The sequence below is a fragment of the Peromyscus californicus genome, unplaced genomic scaffold (assembly GCF_007827085.1).
Source record: "Peromyscus californicus insignis strain IS unplaced genomic scaffold, ASM782708v3 Scaffold_23__1_contigs__length_62951481, whole genome shotgun sequence".
NCBI lineage: Eukaryota > Metazoa > Chordata > Mammalia > Rodentia > Cricetidae > Peromyscus > Peromyscus californicus.
Genome location: NW_026294534.1, coordinates 5,460,110 through 5,475,662, shown reverse-complemented (window position 1 = coordinate 5,475,662; position 15,553 = coordinate 5,460,110). Strand labels below are relative to the sequence as shown.

At 48.5% G+C, this 15,553-nt stretch overlaps 1 protein-coding gene across 1 annotated transcript in view; it reads right to left on the bottom strand.

Moving 5' to 3' along the window:
* Positions 1–15,553, bottom strand: part of Myo16 (myosin XVI) — a 394,847-nt gene that overhangs the window by 60,868 nt on the left and 318,426 nt on the right. The window contains 3 exon segments of the mRNA XM_052751634.1: positions 2,387–3,589; positions 10,111–10,379; positions 12,079–12,307. Coding sequence (XP_052607594.1) covers positions 2,387–3,589; positions 10,111–10,379; positions 12,079–12,307 — 1,701 coding nt within the window.

The window sequence follows — 15,553 nt, the reverse complement described above, 5'->3', positions numbered from 1 at the left end:
GGTACAGACCAATCTCCACACTTCATGGCTATCCAGGAATGAATCTGAATCACCACTGATGCCCGCCATGAGGGAGAATTAGCCACACACGAGATGAATCAATACCCAGGTGATTTTAGGTATAAAAATGCCTTTCAACATAAAGAGGCCAGAGAAGAAGACTGAGAATGTTAAAGAAAGCAATCCTTGGGTACACTGTGGATTAACAGCCTGTGGACCCTTCAATAGAAAGTGGATTTACTCTGCTCAGGATGAAACCCTGTAAGCCTTAATAATCACGTAAGCCGCTCCAGCACACAGCAGGGGCATTAAATCTCTCCCTTCCATATCTTACCCATAACCCCTTTCACATTCTCAGAAATCAGCCTGCTCTATCTCACTAGAGCACGTCACACAAGTGTGTAAGCCCATTTCCTTCACAGGCCAGGAAGAATTCCCTCATTCTTAAGTGAGTGCTGGAACTCCTACATCTGAGCAGGGAGGGCCTGGGCTCATGTCACTGAGAATTCTGGTGTTACAGCAGTAGTCAGAAACGGTTCAAAGAATTTTCTGTTCAAATTAGAATGTGTTTTGTGAAAACTCAAAGGAGGAACAGAGATGAGCTGTACTCTTCGGTTACAGTGCTGATTGATGTCACCTGGGAGAGGGAAGCAAAGTCACAGGATGTGCCTACAGACCTGCTGACACCTCAGTTGTCTGCACCCTTGAGACAGGGGCTGCTGGTCCTCCTCCTCCTCCTCTTCCTCGATTGATTTCATTATTTCTCCATGTATATGTGAGTTCATCTGTGTACCTGTGTGTGGGAGCTTGTGGAAGCCAGGAGAGGGCTTTAGACCCCTTGGAGCTGGAGTTACAGGCTGCTGTGAGCTACCTGATGTGGGTGCTGGAACAGAACAGCAAGGGCTCTTAACTGTTGAGCCATCTCCCCAGCCCCACCCTCAAGGTTTCTAAGTGACAAGTTCTGTCTAGATTTAAATGGATTTCTCTACCTTTAATGGAAAGGAATCTAGGAGAATCCACCCAGTTCTGACCTACAGGGAGGCACATTTGATGATTGATAAACGTTTAGTTCTAGCACCAAATAGCAATTTTTGACATTATTTAATGCTTCCTTTTTAGGGCCTGTTTTGGTTGTTGTGATAAAACATAACTTGTAGAATTCCAACGTTTTGCTGTCCCTTACCAGTATGGTTTCATTTATTAGCAGCCTATAATTAAGAAGAAATTGTTAGGTAAACAAATAATCAGCCACACTGAGGCATTGCTGGGGAGTGGCTACTCTTCCTCTTGCCAGGGATTCCTAGCCTTGCTCTACATACTGCTTTCCAGTTTTTCCTGATTTTCCTATCTAAGATCCTACTTTCATCACACCAGGGAAGCTAACATATCGATGCTTTCTTCTTTGAGGAAAGAGCAGGTTGATGAGTGCATAGAACACTGTGCCCTGGGTCCAGATCTTGCAGTCAGTCCCTAGGCTTGCCCCGAGGAAGACAGCTCCCCACTCTCAAGTCTCTTATCTGAAGAGGCTCAGGTACCTGGTGCCTCTGTCCTCAGTGGGATGTGGGGGTCTGGCTGTTACACTTCTTGGGATAGAGAGATAACTTGTTTTCTTCTCCAAAAGACAGAACATTAAGAAGATACTTTGATTTTGTAAAAGAGCATTAAATATATATATTCCTCTGTGATTGTTGGATCTGCAAGCACAGCACGCTGAGCACAGGGAATGAGCAGATGTGAGCTCTGTCTCAGAGATCATCAGAACGTCCTCATAGACTAGTGTAGCTGGCTGCATTCCTCATTTGCAGAACACAGGGTGTTTCTTACTGCTGGCAGCTGCCGCTAGCTGCAGCAGCACTAACCCCCAGCTCGCTGGAGCGGCCACAGGAACTGCAGACTGTCCCTTCAGCTCAGCTGTGTTCCAGAAAACAAAAACAGAACCAAGCCTTGCTCCTCCCTGGGCTGGAACGTGAGAGAACAAAACCTGGCTGTCCAGGGCCACACTCTGTTAGGGACAAGGGAGTAACTGGACAGATGACAATCCCAGACACTATGGGACATAAGGACACCAGGGATGGAAGCGACTAGCAAATCAGTAACGTCATGCCGGCAATGGATGCCACGTTCAAATTGTAAGCTAGTGTCATAGGAAAACAATAACAACACAACTGAGTAGGGACATTTCAATTTTGCTCTAGCTCACCACCTCAAGTGCTACTTTGTCAAATCATGTCAGCGTTTGGCATTGAGATGAGTTCCTACCTGATTGCTACCAGTTGCCTGGGACCAGTTTTTAGGTTTGACTATACTCCGAATGGTCTGGCACATGGGACGTGGTTTATGCTGTGCACACACAAGAGCATGCACACATACCAGGGTTTCTGCTCACCTTCAGCCTCCCTGATCCTCCGTCCCACAGCGGACCTGCGCAGCACGCTCCTCCCCGAGTTGAAGAGGCTGGCCAGCTCATCGAGGGGGCTGGAGAGTGGCCTGCTGTTGGGTGGGCTGTAAGGGCTTGGTGGGGAGAAGGTAGATGAGGCCTTCCTGAGGTCTGCTCTGGCTGTCCTTCCAGGTGAATATGGAGCCTTAACGAAGGAACTGCAGGGACCCGGTACTGGGGCTGCACTGGGCTTGGGCTGTGCTCTGGGCAGGTCAGAGTTAGTCAGTGCCTTAGCTGCTGTGATCAAGACAGAATCTGGTGGGAAGGCGAAGTGTGTGGGCGGCCGGCAGGGTGCAGGGGTTGGTCCACAGGGTGCAGGAGCACAGGGTGCAGGAGGCGGCCCCGGGGGTGGGGGTGGTGTGGAAGGTGGTGAGACTCTGCTGGACCCATTAAATACGGAGAAGCCAGGGGATGCCGGCTGGTCACTGTCCCCCTTCTGGGCTTTTGAATACTGTGGTGACAAGGGACTGGAGCCTTCGGACTGCACTGGGTACTTGAGGTTGGTCTCTAAGACTGGCAGTTTCTTCACCTCCAAGGGTGTCAGTGGTGACTCATCAGAAGCTGGGGAGCAGGTCACTGGAGTGGGAGGGAAGACCAGGAGTGGTGGCCTGTGGGGAAGCAGATTTGGGAAGGGTGGAGGGATGTCACAGGTGTCCTTCAAGGGCTGGCAGTTCCCTTCACCAGCCTCCAAGACGATGGCTTTTCGAGTCTCCAAAAACAGAGGAGGCGAGGCTGGCAGGAAGGTGAGCATCCCCGGGCCGCAGCCCTCCTCAGGCAAGACATACTTCATCTCTTCATACACAGACTCTCCCTGGTCGGGGCTGTTAGTCTCAGATCCTGTCCTGGCTGCATTCCCCATCATTTCGATGTACACAGGCTCGGCATCATCGTCGTAGTCCCCCTGTGGCAATGGCAGGTGCAGGGGCAGCTGTGGTGTACACTGTGGTACGGAGTCAGGCCTGGCCCACTGCACACTCAGTGTCCCCGGGGCCTGATGCCTGCCCACATGGCCCATCACACCAGGAGGCCGTGGTCCCCAGATCTCCTCGTAGGAGCCGCTGAGCTTCGTATGGGGACTTCTCTTTGGCTTTCGAGGAGGGATCTTCTTCATGGTGCTGTAATCATCACTGTGGGGTCTGGGGCGTGTCAGAGCTAGGGCAGAAGACAGAGAGACGAGGGTCAGTAGGCAATGTGTCCCAGAGAAGCCGGGTCTACATGGGGTTGAGTGACCCTGTCCGGTATCATCTTGGTCACCACTGATCCTGCATCCTCTGAGTAGAAGAGGCCCCTGGTCTGTGTTCCTTCCACCTTCTAGGACTCTGGAGGGGGGCCTAGATGCCTGAGACCACTAAAGGAAGCTCTCCAAGTCTCGGTGCCAGAGGCACAGGCTCCACACTGAGGAAGATGATGGCCCACGGAGAGGGAAGTACAACAGATGCGTGAGGATGAGGGGCCTACTCTCCTGAGTGACAGAGCCGTGTGCTTCGGGATGTGTGCAGATGAGTGCCGGTGTAGAACTGCCATTGTGCAAGCTGTCTGGCCCAGCCTCAGCCTCAACGTGGACACACGTGGCATAGGAAGGCCATTCCTTCAGAGGCAGAGGATGGCTAATGGGTGTGAGCAAAGTGTTTGTGCCGTGTGCCTGGCCACCCGTGCTGACCCCGTGATGGAGATGACGGAGAGCATGGTTGGTTTTCTCCCTCCATGGCCGTCTTTGCAGGATGGTGTCATACAAGGCCTCCGCTGTCCTACAGGCAGACACTACTATAAACAGAAGATGCTAACTCCCTAGTTCCTAATGAATAAGCATCATCCCAATCCCCCGGAGGGCTGACCCACAGCAGCCCCTGAGCTTCCTCTAGACAGCCTAGGAAGCCACTTGGAATACCACCATAGACACACTTCACAGACACCAGCAGCAGCAGATCTGTAGTGGATAGCATTTTCCCCAGCTGGCTTCTGCGTGGGAGGGTCCCTTGCTATCCCAGAGAGAGACGTTGACAGAGACGTGATATTGAGAAGATCCTGCCTCTGAGGCTGGGCCATGGCAGCACAGCTTCTGCCTGGTTCTTACTCTGGAAGGAGCCTCATTGAGTGAATTCTGACTTCACTTGAGAAGTATGAACACCTCACGGTAGCCACTCCACGGGATATGTGGAGAGACTTCAGGGAGGGAAAGAGATACCATGTGGACAGGAAAAGGATGCTTCAAGAAGGGAGAAGCCTTACAGAGGGAAAAAACTGAGGTCAGTGGGTCCAAAGACTTTACCATCAGACCCAGAAATATATGCGGCATGCCTTTAAGGGTCCCAGCTGTGAAGGTGGCCATGGTCACACTGTGGAGAACCAGCCAGATTCTAGACTCACCCGAGAACACCACCAGCATCCTTGGATCAGAAGTCACTGACTTCTGGGAAGTTTGTTATGGAACCCCAAACACATCATGCAGATAACGGAACCTCGAAGTGGATGTGGCTCTGACGGTGACACAGAGACCTCACTTGGGGAAGTCAGCACTGAAGCGACCCTTAGCAATAGCCTAGTGGCCCTGAGGAAGCTCTGAGAGGCATCCAGGACAGAGGCAATGTGGAAGCTGGAGAAGCCATCCCGAGCTGAGCACGGCTTCAGGCTCCGGTGAGAAGGAGAGTGGACAGTGTCTAGCTGGCTGAGAATGCTTTTGCGCACAGATGAGGCAAAGAACTTAATGCAAAGAAGGATCAGGGCTTTCTTACCTATAAACCCCCCAGCACTCCCTGGGATGCTTTGAAGAGGGCACACTCTTCTGACACGGACGAAAGACTTGGACCTCCAGGAAACCTGCTCTGAAGCTAGAGCCAAACACACACCAACAACACCCTCCATTAAGACTTCAGAGAGAGCCGTGGTGTCCTTCATTGATCTCCCCAAAGAAGCAAGGCCACAGGCCTGAGTGTTGCCTCACAGACAGTGAAGAAAACCCAATACAGGAGAATTGTGGATATGGCTGCTGACTCATGGGATGTGCTACCAATTGATTCATGAGCAGCTCATGAAGTTTTTAAAGGGACTATGTCCATATACCCTGAAAATGGTAGTGGCAATGCCCAAAGAAGAGATTCTGGTCCCTGGAATTCATGAGCAGAGAACAGGCTGAGAGAACACTGGCCCTGAGGCTACATCACTGTCAAGATGAGGAACTGTAATTCAAAGGGAGATTCGAAGAAGATCCAGAGCATCAACTTAAAAGGCAAGGGAGGTGGTAGTCAGGGGCCAGGTCTCCGTTCCCAAGTCCTAGCAACACTATCCAACTGTTCTTCTAAATGGCATGCACAGAGGATCCCATGTGCCACCTCACTTCCCCTGTCAGGAAGGAACATGTGTAACATGTAGCAGATACTGTCTGTCCAGCCGTTGTGGACTGTCATTTTAGATCACAAGTCTAATGACCCTTACCCAGGTGAACATGAAGAGAAAAGCATGGCCTTGAAGGGGCCAGGAACTCTTTCTCTGTTTAAGGAAGTCCAGTCCCACCCTTGAGCTTTGGGGGATGCTGGAAGGAGGCTTTGGGGGCTTCAGGAGGTGGTGTCTCTACTGTACAGGAGAAGAGAATGAATTGTTTGGTTCAGACTGGACTGAAACCTACTGGGTTTTTCCAAAACATTTGCCACAGATTTATTTTCAGTCCTACCAAGTGATTGAATCCATATCTTCATCCCTAAACCTGGAAAGGGTGCTGGGACTGTCCTGGTAGACAGGGTGAGGCAGAAGCAATGCTTCCTGTCACCTCAGGTTGGTGTATAAAAGGTGGCATCTATCTGCCTGCCTCTCCTCTCCTACGCTGAGTGCCCTGGAGCACTGCTTTCCATGTTAACCCCAGAAACCTCCATGGCATCAAAGCAGACGCAGAGGCCAGAGAGAGGTACAGAAACCCTTGGATGCCTGGGCCTCAGATGACTAAGACATCAGACCTGGTGACTTGCTCCACTCATGTGGGACCTTGAGTGGGAAGCACCAGACAATCCATGTCTACTGAGACCCGAAGCCCGAGAGACAGAGAACAGCCATCACCTTATTTAAATCACTGTTTGGGTGGGTTGCTAAGCAACAGTAGGAAATGAATGTAGCACCCCTCCAGACGTGCTTCAAAGGCAAAGTCTTTTGTATTAAACGATGAGGAGCCTGTTGGAGGAGCAGCCAAGAAACAGAGTTCTGGGGTCTCCCCGATTGGATCACAGCTGGATTTATCTGAGCGACAACGGGCACGTCACACCCTGCCCCCTGACTCAGTCACTCCATCTGCACAGGGCTACGATGATTTGCCACAGGGTGCCATAAGGATGCGAAATACTGAGAATAAGACCCCTCACGTGGGCAAGCATTTCTCCTTCTCTTCCGACTTCTCAGCTAGAGATTAGCCATTGGAAATAGTCATGGGAGCTAGATAGTGCCCCTTACAGAATGGCTGGAGTTCCAGCAGGGGCCTTGCCTGGAGGAAGACAGTGATTCTGCAGGGAACACAGCTTCCTGCCTAGCCCTCTGAACATTAATCTGGAGTCTCTGTGGGCCAGAACCAGGAACCTTCATTCTCCATAAGCTAAAATTAGGGAAGCCATAGTTAGAGTATTGAAATCTAATTTGGTCTTGTGGCTATTTCGGGGTGTGTACATGTGATTAGCTTATTTGCAAGTACGGATGTAAGGACAATTGAAATTTACTTCTGTCAGGCATTTTCCTTTTTTAGTTTCTAAGTTTCTGCACAAAATAGTCACAAGTACTCAACAACTCCAATGGAACAAAGTCTGAGACAGCCCCGGGTCACGGGGTGGAATGTTGGGGCCTTTTGGTATGTAACGAAAACTCAGAAGCCAGGTTGCATTTCCTGTCTCAGGAGCTCAGAGAAGCCATTCCTACCTGTGCCGGTCGGAAGTCATGTTCAACGTGTCCTAAGCTCTGGTAGGAGAGAAACATTTCCACACACGAAATACTTCCCTTTGGGGTTTTTGTGTAGGCACATTGGTGGCGTTTAAGTCACTGTTCAGAGCAGCACTACCTGGCCCTATTATCTTCTGAAAATAAAACATGGTCCAAGAGAATAAGAGGAAATTGAGAGACGATAAGGATTTGCTCAAGAGCCCCTGACTGCCAGGCCTGCCTTCGTGGTTTTGCTTAGGCTCAGTGCTTCTTGTATGTTTATTACTGTCCGTTTGTCCATCCCAGGGCATGGGTCCATTCTGCATTCATGCTTTCTATTTTCTTTTTCTTCACATATATGTGACTTCTGGCCCCTCAATGCCAAAACAGTGTCCTCCTAGTATCCTCATGAACTTGGGGACCTTGGATTGGGCTTCACAAGATGTTCGGAGGCCTGCGTAGGAAGCTGATAAAGCCTGCTTACTCGGTTACAAAGAGAAACAGGGCTTGGCTTCGCAGACAGTGCAGTGTTCAGCCTTCCTCTGTATTTGGGAGACTTTGGTCTACTTTGTGTCTCCGGTTAGCACTACCCCATCTCACGCATCTCAGCACAGTGGACACCCCTTTCACTGTCCACACTGCTCAAACACCTTTTCGTCTCATTCCACTCACCCCTTCTGAGATTCCCTCCTGGATCTGGAGCTGAGACCCTACGGCAGTGGCACTGGCACTAAATTGTTCCACTACTCCCCAACTCCATCTCGGGTGACGTGCTGACTGGAAGCTGATTCTCACAGACCCAGCCTAGTGGAAGAGCAGACCAGCTTCCTGCCACTCCCTGTTCTGACCCTCATTCTGCATCCAGGGGACGTCTACTGCAGACACTTGGCATTGTTCTCTGGCCTCCACTGCTCTCCTGTTTGCGGGTCTTTTACATCTTGCACTAGATCCTCTCTACCCTGCACACGGAGGACACGTGAGCCTCTCCCACACCACCTCCTAAAAGCCATGGCGATGCACCTGGTACATTAAAATAGCAGCCCTTAATTTTGAGTCAAAACATTCCTATAAAGACCTTTCCTATCTTAGTCTTTCTAAAATAAGATTAATTTTTATTTATGTGTGTGAGTGTTTGCTTGCATGGGTGTGTGTATAACACACACATGTCTGGTACCCACAGATCAGAGGAGGGTATCAGATTCCCTGGAACTAGAGTTATAGATGGTTGTGAGCCACCATGTGAGTGCTGGGAATCAAACCTGGGTTCTTGGAGGAACAGCTAGTGCTCTTAACTGTCGAGACATATCCCTGGCTGTGGTGATATTGTGTTCCCCAAAATATTGTGCACCCTAATAAATTTATCTGGGGTCAGAGAATAGAACAGCCACTAGATATAGAGTCCAGAAAATGGTGGCACACACACCTCTAATCCTATCACTTGGGAGGCAGAGATCCCTCTGGATCTCTGTGAGTTCAAATCCACACTGGAAACAGCCAGGCATGAAGACTCACACCTTTAATCCCAGGAAGTGATGGCAGAAAGCAGAAAGGTATATAAGGCATGAGGATCAGGAACTAGGCTGGTTAAGCTTTCAGGCTTTCAAGAAGCAGTTCAGCTGAGATTCATTCTGGATGAGGACTCTGAAGCTTTCAGTCTGAGGAAACAGGATCAGCTGAGGAACTGGCAAGGTGAGATGGCTGTGGCTTGTTCTGCTTCTCTGATCATTCAGTGTTCACCCCGATACCTGGCTTCAGGTTTGTTTTTATTAATAAGACTTTCTAACAATTTGTGCTACACCCGGCCCTCTTCCTCTTTCTCAAAGGCACTGAAGAATGTGACTTTGAAGGGATCTGGGAAGCTGCCACTGCTCTTGGTGCCTGTCAGGGCTCAGGAGCCTGGGTCTTCCTTTACATTGTGTTTGTTTGCTGTTTCTCTATTATTGGATCACTCAGCTCCGTGTCACATTCACATGCTAGGTTTCGGTGAGGTTTTCTCAGACATTTGCTCTAGAATCTTCTCCCACTGACCCAACACTACCACCAACTCTCTTTCTCTCCATAGCAATGGTCGGTGGCTAAAATCATCACGAGTTGATTTGCTTATTACCCCCCCCCCCCATGAGGCTTGCTCCATTTCCATGAAGGGTACATGCACACGGGTGTGTGGTGGTCATGCACACTTATCTATAGTCTATTAGATTTCTGAATGCCCTGTTGAGAAGCACTTGCTTGGTTTTTCCAATTCTAGCACCAGCCATCAGCGAACACTTATATGGACCTCCGAGAGTTGACGTAACGTTTTTTTCTTGACCTCTAAAGCAGAGCCCTTTGCCATCTAGTTTCAAAAGTTACAGGAACTGAACTTTGTGGCAGTCCCCCTCTGCAGCTACCATTTCACTCACCACATACAGAAGTGGGCTTAAATTTTAATTAGATCATGATCAGGAAATCCTGCTGAAGAGATTTACCTTTTAATTAGTGAAAAATGATATGGAGTAGCAACCAACTTTTAGAACTGTTTCAGCTTTGAAGCTTCTAATTCAATGCAGAGGTGGGACCCTGAGTGAAGGAAATGACACATAAGAAGCTTTCCCCTAAGAGGCTTAAGGATTTGAATATTATTTATATTTAATGATTAAAAAGCTGCTGGCAAGCCAACAATTGGATTTATTTCTATTAAAAAATATATTAGGGCCGCAATGGTGCCATGGGCACTAACAGACCGGAACCCAGCACATCAGTGAGCCATGAGAACAGCATTCACTTAGCCCCCTTTGGCTAACCTTCACTGGCTGCATCCTTGGCCGCTGAAAGACAGGCGCTCACAGCCTCATAGGAGGCACTCAGCCGGGTGTTGGGGTCCCTCTTTGGCTTAGGAGGAGGCTGTTTCCGTGGTGACGGGAGGCCAGTGCTGTCATCCATGCTGAACACAGAGTGCAGAGATGGTGACCGGATGGATGGTCCAGCAAGAGCCTGGGCGAGGCTGTCCACTGCCATGGAGACTGGCACGGAGTTGGAGTGGACGTGCCGGGGTCCTCCTTGGTCTTCAGCTCTTAAGGGAAAACAAAGCACAAACAGCCACAGAGCACAGAGGCCCAGGTGTGTCATTCAGGTGACAGTGATGAGCCCCTCCCCGACACAGAGTTGCTCGGCAGGGAACCTTTCTAGCTGGCCTGGCTGGAAAATCCCTGCACAGCTCTTAGCAACCTGCTCACCCAAGGAGAGCTGCCCAGGCCTGTCTGGCCCGGGATGGAGCACTGGGATGGCCATCATGGCCGCTTTTCAGTATTCTCCCAGCAATGCTCCAAGTACTTAAAAGGCTTCATGTTTCCCATCAGCCATCCTCAGAATGAATTTTTCACAGTCTGATTCTTAAGCAAATCAAAAAGGCAGCATTTCAATCTGAATGTTAATTTGTGGGAAATCCATCTTAATAGAGAGTTAGTGTTGCAGCCAGTGCGGTGAGTTCATCACCAATTTCCCTTGGCAGGAAGATGAGTATGCTCCACACAGAACAGGGGAAATTCACAGTTTGGCATTCTCTCTCTCTCTCTCTCTCTCTCTCTCTCTCTCTCTCTCTCTCTCTCTCTCCATCTAATCTTACCAGCAATTACTAATTATGTACGGAATTATTATTCTTCCTGAGATTCTGCCCAGTCACATGGTGCCAAGCGAACTGCCGGTATCAACAAATAAGAGACAAATGTTTCTTTACTTAATTTTATATCAGGCGAATAAAACACATAATCAAATTGAGAAATTGGAGTGACGGGTTAGTTCCAGCAGGGAAAATAAATATGATTTGGGAAGTCACTGAAAATGAGTAGTTGTCTGGCTTAAATTTTTTCCCCCGCCTTCACATGGGTAATCATGTGAGACGCTGGTGAGTTCATTTCCCTGGACTTTCTTCCTATTTATTTCATAATTATATCTTTGTGTGTCAGAGCACCAAGAGGGCTGGAACCCACCAGCATGCGAGCTGGCTGCCCATGTAGAAAATGAAGTCACTGAGGATGAGAGGAGGGCCACTCGGTGAATAATTTGTTTCCCCTGTAATGTTTAATTACAGTTTTCTGTACAAAAGACATTTTTTTCCAGTATTTAATCACTAAAATATTAGAAGCTAATTAGCAAAGACACATAGCCATTTTCGTTTTAATAACAACAACAACAACAACAAAATCACTTGACAGTGATGACCAGGGAGAGTCATTTTCAGAGAGAAATGAGGGGTTCCTGAAGCGTTTAAGAAAAATTGACAGCTTGACTCCCTGGTCACGAATGCTTGTATAGGAGCCTGGTTCTTGCCCTCCCAGTGTGCGCCTCATATACAGGTGTTTCAATTTATCCACCACTTTTATGTCTTCAAAGTGGTGTCTGAATTCTTTGGACAAATTTCTAGAAATTTCTACTAGCCAGCCTCATATGCCTTGCACCTGCATAAGCATGTTAAAAACTCTTGCTAGCTGGTTTTGCTACCTTGGATCTTAGAGTGAGGCTTTAAGCAACGTCAATGTGGCTGATGAAGCAGCATTATTTTATAGGACTGAACTGACACTTGGAGATCATGGTTCCTAAAGGGACTGCCCAAGAAAAGCAGCCCTGAGATTGCTGGGGTGTCTTGACAGACACATCGTGCAAGCCTGTTCCCCAGCTGTTCTGTTCAGTTGAGCTTCGTGTCGAGGGCCATCAGAGGGCCCTGGCTCCCGGGACCTGTCTCAAAAGTAATTAAGTTTACAGACAGGTCTTACCTCTTTGTTCCTTCCTCTGGCTTGCTCCTGTGGTAGGAAGAATGGACCTCCTTCCGGAGCCTGTCATGTTCCCTGGCAATGTCGGAAGCATTCTGAATGACCAGGGCATCGTAGGTTTTCAGTGCCATGTCCTCTGTGCTCTGTAAGAAGCTCTTGATGGACGTGACTTCCTGCTGCTTGACGTTCATTCTCTGAAGTAAGTGTTGGCGTGCCAGGAACCCTCTTATCACTTCATAAAAGAACACAACCCTTGGTCAGAGGGCATATCTGAAGCAAGAAACCCAATCTCTCTCCTCCCTCTCCCTCTCCCTCTCCCTCTCCCTCTCCCTCTCCTCTCCCTCTCCCTTTCCCTCTCCCTCTCCCTCTCCCTCTCCCTCTCCCTCTCCCTCTCTCTCTCTCACACACACACACACACACTGCAACCAGAAACTAACACGTTTAATTCAGAATAAGAATTTGCTAGAACACCCCAATTTCAAATATGGGAGTGTTCTGTTTCAACGTGAAATGTCCCCCACAGTCTCACATGTTCAAATACTTGGTCCCCAACCGGTGGTATTATTGGGAAGGGCGAGGAACCTTCAGGAGGCTCATTATTGATGGAGGAAGTGCATTACCGCAGATATGCAGAAACACTGTGTAGCCCAGCCCCACTTCCTGTTCACTCTCTGCCTCCTGGGCATGGCTACAATGTGATCACCCAGCCTCTTGGGCATGGCTATAATGTGATCACCCAGCCTCCTGGGCATGGCTACAGTGTGATCACTCAGCCTCTAGGGTATGGCTACAGTGTGATCACTCAGCCTACTGGGCGTGGCTACAGTGTGATCACCCAGCCTCCTGGGCATGGCCGCAATGAGATCACCCAGCCTCCTGTCTTATCACTAAGGTTCCTTACTAAGATAAGTTGCATTTCTGTGGAACTGTGAGCCCAAATAAAATGTTCAGTTACTTTTGTTGGGGTTATTTATAACAGCAAAGAGGACATAACTAAGACGGGACAGCACGATGGGCATCCCTTTCCCTACATAAGGTTTCTCCTGAAAAATTTGCAGGAGCCACCTCCACCCTCTTGTTTTCTTTTTGTAACACAAGCTGACAACGATGGCCTGGATCGAGTCAATGAGAAAGACCTTAGGTGTGACTTCCCCTGGACCATTTTGGAATGCACTGATAGTCTTTCAAGATTGCTGGTCATTCAAGAACCACTCAAGGCTCCCTGGGTTAGTTTGTAAAATGCTTGTTCATAATACTCCTAGGATTTTGATGTAATTCCTAGAGACTGACATGCCTTGAGAGTTAGAGAGACTTTACTGATACAACAGAAAATGTACCCTTCCTGCTTCTCAGGATTGCAGGTCTAGAAAAATGTGTAAAATCTGGAGGATAATTAACTTAAAATTCAGTGAAACTAATAATTGATCAGCAGGGATTTTGTTGAAGAGAATAAAAAAGTCAGAAGGCAGGATCTAAAGACACTTGGCCATCTCAGAGTTAGTGCCATTTAATGCGGAAACAATGTAACACATGGAGATATGTGTGTTCATCACAATGATAATGGGATTCTTTTCATTTCCAGTAAACACAAGCAAGGAATGGCAGCGCATGGGCTCAAATCCCTCTGTGCTTGGGAGGCAGCTCCATCCCCCGAGCCTGCAGCCCTCTAGATGTGATTTGTGGCCCTCCAGGGGGGATGGATCAGCAATAGGGGAAGTCACATGGAAGGATATTGCAATCAATAGATGAAAGAACTTGCTAACAATTAACGTGGGGTGGAAATGGAGCAGGCTGCCTTCTGAGAAAGGGAACTGGCCTTCATCCCTGAGGTGGGCAAGGCGGGTGCGAGGGCTGTCCCTGAGATGCTTGGGACCAGCACTGACTGCCGACTTCGACTTCTGACTTTATTTAGCCTGTCAGCCTCTGAGATGCCATCCCCCCAGTCTTCAAATGCCTCAGATTAGAGGACACTGTGGATTAAAAAGACAGGCAATGTTGGAGGGAAATCACTGTGTGAGGCTCTCCCGTGCCTGGAAGGCAACACACATGCGGGCTGTCTAAGAGATGCTGTAACGTTAGACCCAGCCTTCTCTACTTAGGGCTTCAAAGAAAGAAAGAAAGAAAGAAAAAAAAAGTTGCAAGGAGCTCCAGCATCCTCAAGTCTTTCTCCCTTTAAATCCAGATGACAATGCTAAATGGAAAGTTACTTTAGAATACAATTGCATCAAGTTCCCTACAAGACGGCCATGCTGACTAATCTATGAACAACAAAATTCTAACAGTAAAAGGCAAGTCATATTTCCAGGAACATAACATGCAGAACAAGATACAGAAGCACTGGACATGTGATGGACGCACCGAAGGGGACTGGAGACCTGTGTGAGCTGCCCACCAGCTCTTTTGTTCTTGCACTGGACAAAATCCGTCACTGCCCTCAGAAGGCAGAGGTGGAAAACAAGCCAGAGGCTGAAGCTGTTGCGAGCAGAGGCAGGCTAATGTGGAGAGCAAACGCCAGACTTCCCAGGATGCCCCTCCGCTCACTCAGAGTCCGCTGTCCCATGGGCAGATGGCTCCATCTACTCACCCTCTCCTACTGGCCAGCCTTCTAGAATTCTTTTACAAAGTCATATGGGTTGCAGAAAACTCCCATTCTCCACAAAAGGACACAACAAAACAAGCCTGCTGGAAATGGGCAGCAAGATTTATTTGCCCACAGTTTTAAAGCCCACCTCTGCCACTGGGACAGTGGCTGCTTCATTTCGTTTGTGTTTAAATTTTACTTTTCTCCAGATTTAAATGTAAAATGCTCTTTTCTTCAAGTATTTACTAACAATAACAAAAACATGAAATAAAAAATGAAAATGTCTCCAGCTTACATAAATTTTGAGTGAATTTAATATCAATTCTAAGAGATGAAAAAATAAAAACCAGTAACTAATGCTCACTTTCAAAAGCCTGTAGTTCCTAAAGTGCCTTTTTTTTGGTGTCCATTATTTCATTTATTCAAAATGAAATTATAGTTTTTCTCTTAATGCTATTTCAAGGCTTCTCTCCATTGTCATCTTCAGAAAGTTCCCATCCCCCTCAGGTTGGGTACAGTAGCAACTGAGTTTGTGAGGTTAACTGGAAGAGAAATTTCAAGTGGGCGTTGTGTGGAAGAGGGGCACGGATTCCTCTAATTATATTTAAGGACACTTCCCAGGAGCACCGGGTGCCATGCTCTGTTCACACATAGCATTGTGTTAAATGGGGCTCCTCCTGACCCAGATTCAGCTGTGGCTGAGAGCCAAGTTTGGATTCAGTCAGTGTGGGGTGGTGCTGAGGCTGCATTTCCAACCAGCCTCCAGGTGAGGCTGGGGTGCAGGTGCCACCTGGAGTGGGGCAGGGGAAGGTTCCAAGTCGTCCCAGCCAGTATCTCCCCTGCATGGATGCAGGACGGAGTCCCAGGGGCCCATTTGTCATAGTCAGAGAGAAGGGG